Raw genomic sequence first — 15,265 nt, 5'->3', positions numbered from 1 at the left:
TTTAATTATTATGGGCTCTGTCATTTGGTTCAATTCCTAGTACCCACAGGTCAGCTAACAGCTACATGTAATTCCAGTTTCAGGGGATCTGAACTCTGCAGGTCCTGTGTGCACATGCTATGCTGACACATGCGAGCAAAGCATCCACACTTGTTTAATAAATAAATAAATAGATAGATAGATAGATAGATAGATAGATAAATATTATTAATGCTACCCAGGTTTTTGTAAACTCTGAGTTGGGGGTCATCTGCAAGCTGGCCCTAACACTCTTAACTCAGTGAACAACTCAGAAAATGACCAGCTGCTGAGGAACTAGAGGCTCCCTTCCATTGCATGAGAAAGTGGCATCTAGGCATTCCTAGAAAGATTTCAGCCAAGTGAAGACTTTCACGCTATTGTGTGCAGATGTGAGCCACTAAGCTGTAAACAATTAAAGGGCCTCAAAAAAAAAAAAAAAAAAAAAACAAAACCCAGTCCAATGATGCCACTAGCTTGACAGGATGACCAAAATCAGGTACACACACACACACACACACACAAATATGCACACACACACACACACACACACATTTCTGATTTTCTCAGAGGAAATGACTTCCTAAAATTTTATGAAAGGAATTAACAAAGACCCTCTGGAGACAGTCTAGCTAAAGACTAATCCAAATGGTAAAAATATTGGAGAATAAACCCTGGGAGGAAAAACCATAGGAAGTAGAATTGTTCAGCCTGAAAGACTGAGTGAGGCACAATTTCAATAAGGACCCTTAGATGCAGAAGATGCTGACCAGCTCCTCTCCACGTCCAGAGAAGGTCAAATAAAAGGAACACAGCTTAAATTAAAGCCAGAGAGATAAGAGTTGAATAAAGGGTTGGTCTCTTCACATTCTGGGTGTTTAAAAAAAATGGACTGGGCTCGGCTCTCACATACAAGTCAGACAGGAAGTCTGGGAGAGACAGTAGTCTGTCCGGAAAAGCATTAAGCTTTGAGAAGCCAAAAGAGAAGTTAAAATACTTTCAGCTACACAGCACCACGCCTTGCTTATTCTCTAGAATATGTGCTTCTTTTTTGGCCAGCGCTTAGTTCTAAAAAGTTTTCTTCTGGAGCCTCAGGAAAGAATTAGTCGCATAACTGTAAAAAGAGGCAGGTTGTGAATTAAATACAAAAGTGCCTCCGTTGAAATTGCTCTTACAGCTTAATGACATGCTATGGCTTAAAAGCTCAAGATGCCTCCCTGTCATTAACTCAACTCGCCTGGCAGACTTTGAAGGAAGGATGTGATGGCTTTGAGTGAACTGATGACCTGAATGATATTATATTGTCAACTGGATCATAGCTTTGCTTGACAGTCACACAAAAGGGTTCATGCAAGAGGACAGCCTTAGCAGGCTTATCAAATGCCTTCAAGTAGGTTGGCAGCATTCACTAAATGCTGTCATTCCTCTAAAAGGAATGGAAATTGCCAGTGGCCCACCCTTTTGGTAATGGCCAGAGTTGGTGACACAGTGGAAACCTCCCTAATTCTTGGATGGAGAAAAAGTCTGCATGCTTCACTTGGCCAGGACAGAAATAAATCACCTGGCCCAGAACTCTATTGACCCATCCTCCACATATATTTTAGGTAGTCCAGGGAAAGCCAAAAGCCCAGAGGAGAAGGAGCTGCATGACATGACAGTCTCTGTAACACCAGAGCCACAGGGCTGACCACACAGACAGGCCTCTCTGGGCCTCTGACCAGCACACATTTGATGATTGAAACATCAACATTTCTGGAACATTTCAGATCTGGTTAGAAGTGCCACGGTGATCCTTTTGAATTGTACACTGGGGCTCTACAGAGATGACTCAGCAGATATGACACTTTCTACCCTTTCAGAAGACTCAGGTTGGGATCTCAGCACCCACATGCAAGCTTACAACCATTTACAACAGAGTTCGATAGGACCCACATCTTCTTCTGGCCTCCATAAACACCAGGCATTCGTGTAGTACAAATACACATACGCAGGCAAAACACTTCACACATATACTAAAACTAAACGGTCAATAAAACAGCTGTACACTGGATCATGCTGCATCTCTGGTTCCTTACACCTCAATCTCCCACTCTTAATTGAAGTGGGAGGGGGTGCTAGTGATCTGGCCTGTGCCTTATTTTCCATCTTCAGAGTTCCCTCTTTTAATGCTTGAGCCCAAACTTCTGTTTTCAGAGCCTACTTGACAAAGGTCATGGCTATGTTACTTATGCTTCCTTTTGTATGTGTATTATACGTATATATAAATGTATATGCATGCATGTCTGTCTGCATGCAGGCAAATGTAGAGGCCGGGAACCTTCTTGGATCACCCTCTACTTTCTTTTTTGAGGAAGCATCTCTAAAACATGGAGGTCACCAATTCTGATAGCCTGGCTGGCAGATAGTGCTCAGCGATCCCGTCTCTGCCTGCCCAGGACTGGGACTGCAGGCCTGTGCTTCTTGAGAGGTTACTGTGGGATCCAGTCTCAAGTCCTCATCTTTCAAGCATTCCACTGAATGAGCTGTCTTCCTGCTCTGAGCATTCTGTACTCCTGAGTCCTTACAGTACAACAGAGATGACAATGCTACCTACCTCGTGTGGCTTTTCTAATGATTTAATGCGTTTCTATTTATAAAGTGTTTGGAATAGCTTCTGACCAAGGAATATGTTCAGTAAGTATTATTATCATTACAATCATCTTCACTTTATGAGGACTGTGGCTACTGAAGACTAGTCTATGATTACAGCAATGAAACATGGCATATCTGTTCTTTTCTTATTCTTTATTACTTATTATATCTAACGTACTTTATACTAAGTAGTTTACTAAAATCTAAAAACACTGTTTTCAAACTCACTTTTAGTTTAAAAATAATAGCAATAATATATTACTATGATATTGTGGTGGTTTGAATAAGAATGGTCCCATAAGCTCATGTTTGAATGTTTGGTTCCCAGTTGGTAGACTACTTGAGAAGGGTTAGAAGGTATGACCTTGTTAGAGGAGTTGCATCATTTGAGGTGGACTTTGAGGCTTCAGTTGCCAATGTCAGTTTTTCTCACGTCACATTCAACAGGCCCACAGCATGACTCAGTGTCTCTCTCTGCCTCAGGCTAGTGAATAAGAGGAAAGCCCTCAGCTAATGCTTCAGCATCATGCCTGTCTGCCTGTTGCCATGCCCCCCGCCTTGATGATCATGGACTAAGTCTGGGAAACTGTAAGCAAACCACCAATTAAATGGTTTTTCAAAACCTGTAAGTTGCCTTGGTCATGGTGTTTCTTCATTACAATAGAACAGTAAGTAAGACAAACACTGACACCAGCAGCTAAGACTTACTAAGCTCTCATGAACCGCAAAGCACCATACAAAAAGTAGGGCATACTTTGCTAGTTAGTCAGCAGAGAGGCTCTGTAGGGTTGTTACCGCTAGTAGTTGCGAGTTACTGAGACCAATAGGGAAACTGGTTGTTGAGACGTTACATAACTTGTCTAAAGTCACAAACGGTGAAGTGAGAACTGGAAACCCAAGTCTGTGGGACTCAGTTTCTCTCAACCACATCATGTCAATAGGCCCACGGCATGAAATGAAAGCCAGTAGTGGAGGAACCCAATGTGGTGAGAATAAGTCTCTGGCATAGTCCAAGGCCAATCAAGGCAGGGGACCCAATAGCACCTACTTGTCCTCTTATGTGTTCTGAAAAAAGACCACCTATGGCCAACTGGATGGCATGAACAAGATGGTAGCCAAAAGGGAAAAATGCTCTCCACGTCTCAGAGCCCTCACTTCAATTTACCTGAGCCTTTTCTGGAAGGAAGTGATGAACACATTTGGATTTATCTTAACTTTAAGGTAAGTAATAAAGTCTTTATCATTTAGTAAAAATAAATGAAAGTTTTTATTTCTATAATATCAAATTGACTTTTTAACTTTTGAAGTGAGTGTGTAAAATACTTCTTTCTTTTATCCCTGCTTGGGGAGCTGTAATTGCATTTTAACTGGTGCTGTTACAAGAACAATTTTAACCTTGAATTGCAAATGTGTTGGCTGGAAGTGTATATAAATCATTTCAACTTCGTTTTTATTATAAAAGTATTTCAGAGAATAATTAGTTTTTAATCTGTCAGTTTGAATCAAAGGAAAGTGGAAATCTATTCATTCCATGTGTGTGCAGCCAGGGCTCTTGGTCCAGAAGATTGGGGGGGGGGCAGTGGACCACTGAGGCTGAAGGGGAGAGATTAGTGAAAATAGAAAGTAATAAAATTAGCAGCCATTAAACACTAATATGAGGAAGTATTTTAAGGGGTAGGTATACAAAAGCAATTCAAAACAACCAGAGTCCATGGTTTAACACAGCCAAATCCCAGGGAACAGCATTAGGAATGAACAGGTTTCATCTAATGTCCTGGGAACACTTCAGTTTTACTGTACCTTTCAGGGAGACCAGGGTGAGCCGTTTGTTGCATCACTGCAGAACAGACAGCGACAATGGAATATTAAATGCCCAATAGCCCTGAGTGTCTCAGGTTGTACTTCTGAACCACAGCTGCATAAAACGAAATCTGAGACTCGCTAGCTACATGCAAGGCCGTGTCCTGCCTGCGGCTCGGACACTTACAGCAAAGCAATTATAGAAAGGCCTTCTACATAAAGAAAACGCCTTCAGATAATTAACAAGGAAAGCACTGTCTTTTGGAGTAATGATGGACTCTTCATCCCACAGTTTAGAACTTCTCTCTCTGCACAGGCACTGTACACCACATGGTGTTGGAAAGGACCTTCCTGGAGAGCTCCCACACTGGTTGTCCTGTTTCCACACCACAGCAGCCAGGGCTGCACATGCTCTTCCCTTGGCCAACACACACCGTAATAGTATTTTACATTACTGGGTTAAACTCTGTGAAAATTAATTTTCTGTTTTTATTTGTATTTTTTTTAATGTGTCCACTATAGAATTAAACAAGATACATGGCTTGCTTTACTTCTATGGGGCTGGGCTGTCCTTTGTGTATAGGATCAATTAATAAACAAGACAGGAAGGCCATTAACTATGCTCAATCTGCTTCCTCTCCTGTCAAGCACAGGTCTGGACACTTTACCTTTATTATGTTTTTATCTTCACCTTCTTACAGAGAGGAAAACAGGGGCACAAAGTAGAGAAACTTATCTGAGAAATGGAGCTAGGAACAGAACTCAGTGTGAAGGCAGTTTGCCTCTAAAGCACAAGCTCTTAAATCCAAAGACACAGTCTATTCATTCTGACAGATGGAACAGCAATCAAAAAGGGCAAGGCAGATAAACCTTTCCTTTCTATCCTATCTCACCGATAAAAAACAACAGCAAATGCCAAACATCTGAAGTAGACTAATTACGACATACTATGATTTTTTGCATAAATCTGTATATTACTGCAAAGTAGAGACCATACCCGAAAGTTACACTTGTGGTTGGTGAGATGGCTCAGTGGTTAAGAATGCTCTGCTTTTGCAGAAGGCCTGGGTGTAACTCCAAGCCCCCACACTGTAGCTCAGTCTATTACTCCAGTTCCGGGGGATTCAATGCCATCTTCTGGCTTTCTTAGGTACCAGAAATCATGCTCATGTAGCACAAAGACATACGCGTATGCAGAATACCCACCCACGTAAAATTCAGCTATTAAAACAAAATCATGCTGGAGAAAACCACAGGCCATGCCATCACTTTAACCTACAGGAGGAGCCAGGCCGGTGGTGACAATGGGCAAAGAAACATCACTTGTAAACTCTGCTGTAGAATGAAGTGAATTCTAGCACGTTTGGCTCAAGAATAGAAAAGTGCTCAACGTACAATATATACATGTATGAAAGCTTAAAGAAAGACAGCTGACTCCAAGCACTAGGCCTAGTCCTTGAAACTCCCAGACCCAGACTACAATGTCATTATTTTGTTTGGATGACAAGCAGATGCCATCATTTCATTTCCCGTTTTGTCTCCCTTACTTATTCCCCCCTTGTGTGTATAACATGCACACACACACACACACACACACACACACACACACACACACTTGGAAGCCTGAGGTTGATGTCAGAGATCAATCATTCCCCATTTCTTTTCCACCTCATTCATCAGGGCAATTTCTCTCAATCAAACTCCATGTTCCCCAGGATGGCTATGTTGAGAACCAGATTGCTCTGGAGACCTCCTGTTTCAGCCTTCCAAGGTTGGTGATTACAAGCAGGCAACTGCACCTAGCATTTTTATGGCTATCCAGGGATCCAAACTTTGGTCCGGAGAGTTAGGGAGAAAGAGCTTTTACTGTTGAATCACATTTCTTTCCAGTGCCATGATTTTGCCTGGTATTTACAATGGATGAATAGTGCGGTCGCATAAACCACACTGGCTACTGGGCAACCTAGGTATCTACACTACATCAGAAAACACCGTATTAGGATCTACTGAGTTCGTTGGCGAAGATCTGTTTAGAATGCCCATGGGGAATCACAGAGAAAACAAGGGGAAACTTAGGGAATTGGTCCTGTGCTCGGTAAACCTTCAAAGCGCCTACCTTCTGGGCTGAGCATCACATCTTAGGAAGAATACACATGCACTTGCTCAAGGCTTGCAGGAGCCCACATTGATGAGAGAAAAGATTGGGGGGGTGCTTCTGAGAAATAGGGGAACAGGATTTAAAATGCATGGCTCTTTCCTTTCTGATACGGAATTCCTAACTACTTGGCATTTCCAAATTGGCCCCCAGCTCCCTGAAATGAGTGTTCTGTGCTAGCTTCAGAAAGAAGAGTGGCAGTGACAGAGTAGGAAGCTTCAAAGCAAGAACACTTGGATGGCTGACACTTTCCATTCTGGGGGTGGGGGGGTGGGGGAGTGGGGGGACGGGGGTGAGGGATGCAGCTGTGGCTTCCGCAGAGCTGGCCAGCAAGGAGCCAGTGCAGCCACAGGGACAAGGAGCTGCTTTCCTCCCCTGGGAGGGATGCAGGGTGAAGGGTCTGATAAAAGTGCAGCATTATCTGCAGGCAATAGGTATTAAATTGGAAATCAAGTACAATTTCTTTCTTTGTTTCTTTGTAATACGGTCTCTTCAAGGGAAGGCAAAGCAAACACCTGCATTCTTCTCCTTGCACATCCTTGTTCTAGACTCTGACAAGCACAAAGATGTGAACAAAACACCTTCTAAAAGCACCAGTTTCCAAATGTCAAAATGCTTCAGATTCACAAACACTTCTGCAGACGTCCACTCCCCCAAAAGTGTGTGTTTTGTTTGAACCTATCTGGTATTTTTAGCTGCCAAAACAACCTGGTATATGTTGATGGTCTTCAGACCCTTCAGCTGGCCAATTGTCACCTTTCACTACACTAGAAACCCTACCCAAAAAAGTGGGCAAATGCTTAAATAGCTCAAGCATTTAAATATTCGAAGACAGAAGCATTTATCTTAAGTAACAAAAAGAACCCTTTAAAAATCAACTAGACTCTTTCCTCAACCCTAGAGAAATAAATATTTGGACTGATTTCTTTAAAAACAAAACAATGTTGGCTTCATAATTAGGAAGAAAACTCATCTCTATTTCATTTTCTCCTCACAGCTGGCAGATCCCGTTCAGGAACCAAATTGCTAGTCCTTCCTTTTCTGTCATAGTACAGATTCAAAAGAAAAACATCTTCAAAGAAAAATGGTTGCTAACGGCAGAAAAACCGAGGTCAGCCTCACATCACGCCACCTACCTTCACCTGGAGGATAAAGGGTTGTCCTGTCCCATCTCCTTGTACAGCTCCTGCTCCATGTAACCCAAGAAAGGTCAACATTGAATGCTTTGGGACACTACCCAGCACCTTCTCTGACTTACTTAAAAATGGTCATGGGACTCAAGGGCAGACTTTGGCTGGCTGAGTTCTCAGAAACATCTTCAGGAAACCTTTTTTGATGGAAGACTTGACTTTAGCCAGCTATTGCTGGTTTAACCTTAAAGGTCAACCAGGACTAATATAACCACAGTGGGCTATGGAACCAAGACCAAACAAGCAGGGGGTCGAGTTCTGCCAAAGTACAGGATCAGTTCCAAAGCCATGTCAGAAGCTCCTTGACTGATGAGCCCTCTGGAGGCAAGGCAGATGGAACCCCAGGTTTCACCGTCTAGTTAGAAGTCAGTCTTGTGTAGGAAGGCTCACAGAGTGTCACCTCACACTGACTATTGCTTCTCCAAATATACTGTTTGGACATACTGAAGTGTTCATCTCTGTTTGTTATAGCCAAAAAAAAAAAAAAAAAAAAAAAAAAAAAAAGCCTAAGCAGAGTGCCATCTGACCCTTCTTCCACACCCTTTTCTCTACCCTCTGTCTTGCTTTAGGAAAATCTCTGGACCATCCCTCAAGATCAAAACCTTACTACCTGTTTTCTTAGTGAAATACTGGTAATATCACATCACTCTAGAATTTTCTGCTTCTCTCTGTCTCACTGCATCCCACAACCGGAAGTTTGGCTGTGTAGGAAAGAGGCCATGTGAATAAGAGAGTCTCACAGGAACCCTTCATTTCAGATAGTCCCAGTTAGTAGCTCCACACCACCTCCTTCTATCCTAGCCATTGTTCCCAGCACTACACATAAGGACCTTACGATGAGTCCAATTGAAGGTGAAGTCTTAATTTAAAAAAAAAAAAAAATTACATATTTATTTTGGAAGGCCATACATGTGGAAGTCAGAGAACAATGTGTGGGAGTTGGTTCTCTCCTTTCATCACATAGACCCTGGGGATTGATCTCACATCATTAGGTGTGGCTGCAAGCTGTTTTCCCTGCTTAACTATGTTAAGCAGCTCTGGGTTGAACTTTTGACCAAGAACATGCACTTTCCAAAAAGTCCCCTCTTCATTCTGTCAATGCTTATGAGGTGGTTTAGGTGCCCTAACTCCACTGGTGGCTCCCTCTCCTCAGCCAGCTTGCCAACCCCCTGTCTCATTTTACCAGCTTCTCCCTGTGATTAACTGCTTGGCCTGAATCCCACCTTCCAGGGAGATCATCTCAGATCAAAACCAGGAGAAAGCAGTGCAGCAGTGGGTCAGAAACACGTGGTTTGGGATCAGATGATGACAACTGTGTGTAGCCCCTGGTATCCAATGTTTCTCTCCACACTCTGAGGCCCTGTTTTGTGCCACAGCAGGGCACCACCCATCTCTCAATGCTTTTGCATCACTGCTACAATTGACACATGTAAGGAACCATTCAGAAGCAGCTTGGTTGCCTTAGATGTTCAGGGGCCCCAGAAGGCATGCATGTACCATGTCCTAGGTGGTGGCCCTACTGAGAAACGGGTGATAGGGTAATGTAGATGTCAACTTCTCCAGAGGCTTAAGCCGCAGGTGAAGTCACAGTGATGCACCTTTGATGCCCTGTTCCCACTTGCTCTTGCTATCTCTTGCTTGCTGATTATGATGAGGTAAGGAGTTTCCCAGGACCAGAGCAGTGCATCCAGCCAATCACAGACCAAAACTGAGCACAAATAAAACTTTCCTCCTTTAGGCTGATCTGTTTAGACATTCTGAAGTGCAGAAAAAGTGAGGGCCAGAGAACTCAGTCAGTGATTCATTTTGTCCCATTTATGCGTAAGGATCTATTTTCTCAACTGCTGTAGGCTGAAGACTCAGAGTATGATCCTAAGAATAGACACCGTGGCTTCGTCACCAGCTATGTGATCCTGGAAGTCACTTATCCTCAAATGTCTCTTTATGTCCACCATAAAATAAGGGTGTAAATAATACCATCCTTCCAAGACAATGAATGAAAACTATGCAGGAATAACACACATGCATCTGATACAAGCTACTATTGTGGACTAACTATTATTTCCTCAAGACCAAATCCCAAACAATACCTCATTTCATGTCTGCACTCAGTTAGTTAACCTTCATCTGAAAAATATTCTTCAGGTCTAACGCTTATTGTTCACACCACTTTTACAGAATTTGTTCTTTGACAGTTTCATATAGGTACAATGTGGATTCTGAGTACTGTAGCCCTGTGCCCTCTCTACTATCATTTATATCCCTATAGGTTCCCTTCCCACATTCATATTTTTCTACCTACTTACTTAAGAGCCACTGAGTTTAACCAGTACTACCTGTGCGACCATGGGTTTGGAACTGTCCATTGAGTCTGGTGGGCTCCTTTGTGGGTACACAGCTGAATACAATGCCCTTCTCCAGAATCCAGCAGCAACCGGTAGTTCAGTAGAGGTGTGGAGGGCCCTGTAAACCTCTCCTGGATCTATGACTGACTGCTGACAGGCCTAGTCTATGCTAGCACACTGCCTGAAGACATGGCTGCTATGGGACCCGGATTGCATTGGCTATTCAATGCCCAGAGGATAACATTGAGAAACGGTATTTTATATTCTACTATTCTTGGCTTTAAAACTGTATGTTGGATAGACTATAGAAATCAATATAAAAAAAAAAAAACAAAGCAGAGAATTGACTTCCAGTGGAGTAGGGGGACACCAACCCACCCCACAAAACACTCTACCCAAAACTTACCCTGCCTACAAGATGTGTTGGGATAAAGATGGAGCAGAGCCTGAGAAAATGGCCAAGCAACAACGGGCCCAACCAGAGACCCACTGCATGGGAGAGAGCCAACCCCTGACACTATTAATGATGCGCTGCTATGCTTGCAGACAGGAGCCTACCATAACTGTCCTCTGAGAGGCTCCACACAGCAGAGGATGGAAACAGAGGCTGAGACACATGACCAAACAGTAGGTGGAGCTTGGGGAATCATGTGGAAAACTTGTGAGAAGGATAGAGGAACTGTAATGGGACAAAAACTCCACAGGAAGACATACAGAGTCAACAAAACTAGGTCAATGGGATTCACAGAGACTGAATCACCAGCCAAAGAGCATGCATGGACTGGACCTAGGCCGTCTACACATATGTAGTTGATGGACAGTGTGGTCTTCTTGTGGGTCCCTTAGCAATTGGAGTGGGGGCTGTCTCTGACACAGACTCTGTTACCAGCTTTTAGAACATTTTTTCCTAGCTGGGCTGCTATGCCTGACCTCAGTAGAAAAGAATATGTTTAGTCCTGATGGATCTTGACGTGTTGGGGTGGATTGGCATGGGGGGGATCCCCTTTACTGAGAAGGGGAAGGGAGTGTGGGGGAAGAGGGTGGAAGTGTGAGGTAAAAGGGTGGGAGGGTGGGACTGGAAGAAGGGCCCTGGCTTCAGTAAAGATGTAAAGCGAATAAATTAATTAATGAGAAAAAAAACCCATAGAATTAAACAAAACCCCATACTAGTCACAGTAAATATTCAAGAAAAACCTAGGCAAGATGAAAACCACAAATGGGAGCAGGCAGACTGCTTACCTGGTGGTAGGAAATAGGAACCGGCCTCCGGAAGACAATCCACTCCACGATTTCACTACATGGCGGGGTAGTCAAGGAGCCTGTGTAGCGGTAGTAGCTCCCCAGGGATGCAGGCAGGAGGTCTCGGAGGACAAAAGGATCCAGGAAAGTCTCCTTCTCTGTTTGGAGAGAGACATGAGAAGACCACCATATGATGTCACATCATGCCTCAGGCACACTGCCCAAACCCCAGTCTGGTTCCCTCAGGTGCGCTGCCATCTGGTGGCAGGAGGGCCTCCGAAAACAAGGCAAGTCCAGGTTGTGGTGAAGAGACACTAATAAAGGAGGAATTTCAACAGACAAGGCTCCCAACCAGCAAGTTTCAGCAGGGCAGTCCCTCCGCACTTCCCAGGAACTGAAACTTTCTGGCATAGTAAAGACTGACAAGTCCTGTTTATAAAAAAATCCTCCCGGTCTTGCTTGATTTACCACAGAGGCCTTCTCTATCTAGCACCTGATAACCAGTAGAGAAAACTTGAAACAAAAGGAGACAATTGCTCTAACAAACAGATAAACAAATAAACAAGAAACTTCATAAAACCACCAGTGAGCTAATATGATCATTAGTTTGAAAATAAGCCATACTCTTCATTATGACTTCAGGGGAGGCTTGCTGGTTAGTTTCCACAGTCAACCTGACTGGCTTAAGAGACACCTGCAGCACACCTGCGGGTGTGTCTCTGAGGTTGCTTCCAGAGAGGCTTCCAGAGGGCAGGGAAAAGCCTACCTACCAGAATGTGGGTTGGTGGCCCCATTACATGGGCTGGACTTCAGGGCTGAATAACAAAAGGGGAAAATTAAGAAAACCAGCTGAATGTTGGCATCTCTCCCACCCCTGTTTTCTAGTCTTCCATCTAGAGAGAAGACATGAGCAAGCGATCTCATGACCCCCATTTGCTCAGCTGCTAGCAGCTCCCACTGGATTGCCTTCCCTAATCTAATGGACTGTACCCTCAAATTGTGAGCTGTAGGAAACACTTTCTCCTTAGGAAGTCAGATCTCTCGTCATAAGAATGACAAAAGTAGCATTATTCAAGGCCGATCCAGTTCCAAGAGAAAGCTAGACACAGCCTGCCTCTGCCTTTGAAAATGCTGGCTCTGGAAAGAGGTTGGGAAGAAAGAAAAGAAGGAAGGGAAGAGAAAAAGGAGGGAGGGAGAGATAGCATCCTTACTCAAAGAGCAACAGTATTTCAGCACAGACAATGACCATGACAATAGCTCTGTGTAGAAAGCAGGGCATGCTGCAAGTTGGTATCTGTCTGTGGTTACACAGCTTCTAGGAAGCTAATCTAGGAAAAGCAGCGAGGCATCTGAACACCAGGAACCACCCAGCTCCAACCAAAGGACCTAAAAGGAATTAGGTGAAAAGTGAAGGTGGGGCCACATTTTAGGCAGTGGGACCACAGTGCAAAACTGCTGAGGTATGCACAGGGAGAGTATAATAGAGAAAACCGGGCCCTGCTTTTGCAATGTGAGGGTTTTTGTAGAAAGTATTTTTAAATTTTATTTATTTTTAAATTAATTACAGTTTATTCACTTTGTGTCCCGGCTGTAGCCCCCCTCCCTTGGCTCCTCCCAATCCCTCCCACTCTGCCTCTTCTCCTCCCATGTCCATGTCCCAGTCCACTGATAGGGGAGGTTCTCCTCCCCTTCTATCCTAGTCTATCAGGTCTCATCAGGACTGGCTGTATTGTCTTCCTCTGTGGCCTGGTAAGGCTGTGTCCCCGCCCCTCATAGGGAGGTGATCAAAGAGCCAGCCACTGAGTTCATGTCAGAGACAGTCCCTGTTCTATTTACTAGGGAACTTGGACACTGAGCTGCCATGGGCTTCATCTATGCAGAGGTTCTAGGTTATCTTCATGAATGGTCCTTGGTTGGAGTATCAATCTCAGAAAATACCCCTGTGCCTAGATTTTTAGGTTCTGTTGCTCTCCTTGTGGAGCTCCTGTCCCCTCCAGGTCTATCTATCTCCCCCTTCTTCATAAGATTCCCTGCACTCTGCCCAAAGTTTGGCTATGAGTCTCAGCCTCTGCTTTGATACCCTGCAGGGTAGTCTTTCAGAGTTCCTCTGTGGTAGGCTCCTGTCCTGTTCCCTGTTTTCTCCATCTTCTGATGTCCATCCATTTGCAGTTCTGAATGACGATTGAACATCTTACCCAGGGTCCTCCTTCTTCATTAGCTTCTTTAGGTGTACAGATTTTAGTATGCTTATCCTATATTATATGTCTAATATCCACTTATAAGTGAGAATATACTTATAAGTGTGTCTTTCTGCTTCTGGGATACCTCACTCAGGACGATCTCTTCTAGTTCCCACCATTTGCCTGCAAATTTCATGATTTCCTTGTTTTTAATTGCTGAGAAGTATTCCATTGTGTAAATGTACCATAATTTCTGTATCCATTCCTCTGTTGGGGGACATCTAGGTTGTTTCCAGATTCTGGTTATTAGAAATAAAGCTACTATGAACATAGTTGAACAAATGTCCTTATTGAATTGTGGGGCATCTTTTGGGTATATGCCCAAGACTGGTATATATAGCTGGATCTTGAGGTAGTGTTATTCCCAGTTTTCTAAGAAAAAGCCAGATTGATTTCCAAAGTGGTTGTACATGTTTACATTCCCACCAGCAATAGAGGAGGGTTCCCCTTTCTCCACATCCTCTCCAGCACATGTTGTCACTTGAGTTTTTGATCTTAGACATTCTGATGGCTGTAGGGTGAAATCTCAAGGTTGTTTTGATTTGCATCTCTCTGATGGCTAAGGATGTTGAGCATTTCTTTAAGTGTTTCTCTGCCATTTGATATTCCTCTATTGAGAATTTGCAACGTGAGTTTTTATGGCTAACTTGGTACAACCTAGAGTCACCCAGAAAGAAAGAATATCAACAGAGGAATTGCCTGACTCATACTCACCTATAGCCATGTCTGTGATATACTCAAGGTGTATATGGTATATCAGCGTATGTAAGAAAGCTAGCATGCTTGAGGCAGAGAGTGACCCAGTCCAGTAGCAGTATTCCTCCATGGTTTGTGCCTTGGCTTCCTGAAATGATGAATTATGATCTAATCGTGTAGGTGAAATGAACTCTTTCTCCTTTAGGTTGTTTTTGGTTGGTGCAAAGAAGCCAACTAGAAAATTGCTGAGTGATGCTTAAGCTCACTCAGAAGCTGGCTCTGAATGTGGGGTTGCCATCCCCTTCATCACATGTTGATCAAGTGTTCTCTACGGCTTCTTGTTTGTAGATGGGCTGTCATATGGAGGACAAAAACAACCCAAAGGAAAACAATGTGATCTTGAGAACAACTAGAAAGGAAACTATTTCCAACAGAGGTTATCACTGCCTATCCTATAACATTACCATGGGAGAAAGAAGATGGAAGTCTAGCCATGGGGTGTTTGGCCATAGGAAGCTCACTCATGGAGAGGATGCTCAAGTAGGAACTCACGCTGCCTGTCTCAACTTTTCCAGTTGGTGTCTTAGATGCTTTGAGCACCTCATTTGATATTACTTTTCTGTGGTTATTTGTTCTTTCCCTTGGACTCCTCTAAACTGTAAAATGAGTAAAAGTGTAATATCTCCTGAAAGCATTTTTTTAAAAAAACAAGAGACCATGCTGTTCTGCCAGAGCCTTGCTAATGGAACTTGAGCTGGCTGCTTCAATGGCGACTTCCTCAGTCGGTTTATGTTAGGTGTTTTATGTACCCAAATTGAGAATGTTCTGTTATCTATGTACCTATCTATCTACTCTCCTATATATCTACCTAGCTATCTTGTATGTCTGTCTGTCTGTCTGTCTGTCTATCTATCTATCTATCTATCTATCTATCTATCTATCTATCTATCT

At 43.4% G+C, this 15,265-nt stretch overlaps 1 protein-coding gene across 2 annotated transcripts in view; it reads right to left on the bottom strand.

The window, feature by feature from the left end:
- The window catches only part of Ptprg (protein tyrosine phosphatase receptor type G), a 683,725-nt gene that overhangs the window by 116,690 nt on the left and 551,770 nt on the right, over positions 1–15,265 (bottom strand). For both annotated transcript variants that reach the window (XM_055599059.1, XM_055599058.1), the window contains exon 7: positions 11,379–11,536. In XM_055599059.1, coding sequence (XP_055455034.1) covers positions 11,379–11,536 — 158 coding nt within the window. The remainder of the gene's footprint in view (positions 1–11,378; positions 11,537–15,265) is intronic.

The sequence above is a fragment of the Psammomys obesus genome, unplaced genomic scaffold (assembly GCF_907164565.1).
Source record: "Psammomys obesus unplaced genomic scaffold, mPsaObe1.curated_primary_1811, whole genome shotgun sequence".
NCBI classification, from domain to species: domain Eukaryota; kingdom Metazoa; phylum Chordata; class Mammalia; order Rodentia; family Muridae; genus Psammomys; species Psammomys obesus.
The sequence above is the reverse complement of the archived record's forward strand: the minus strand, read 5'-3'. Positions and strand labels throughout refer to the sequence as shown.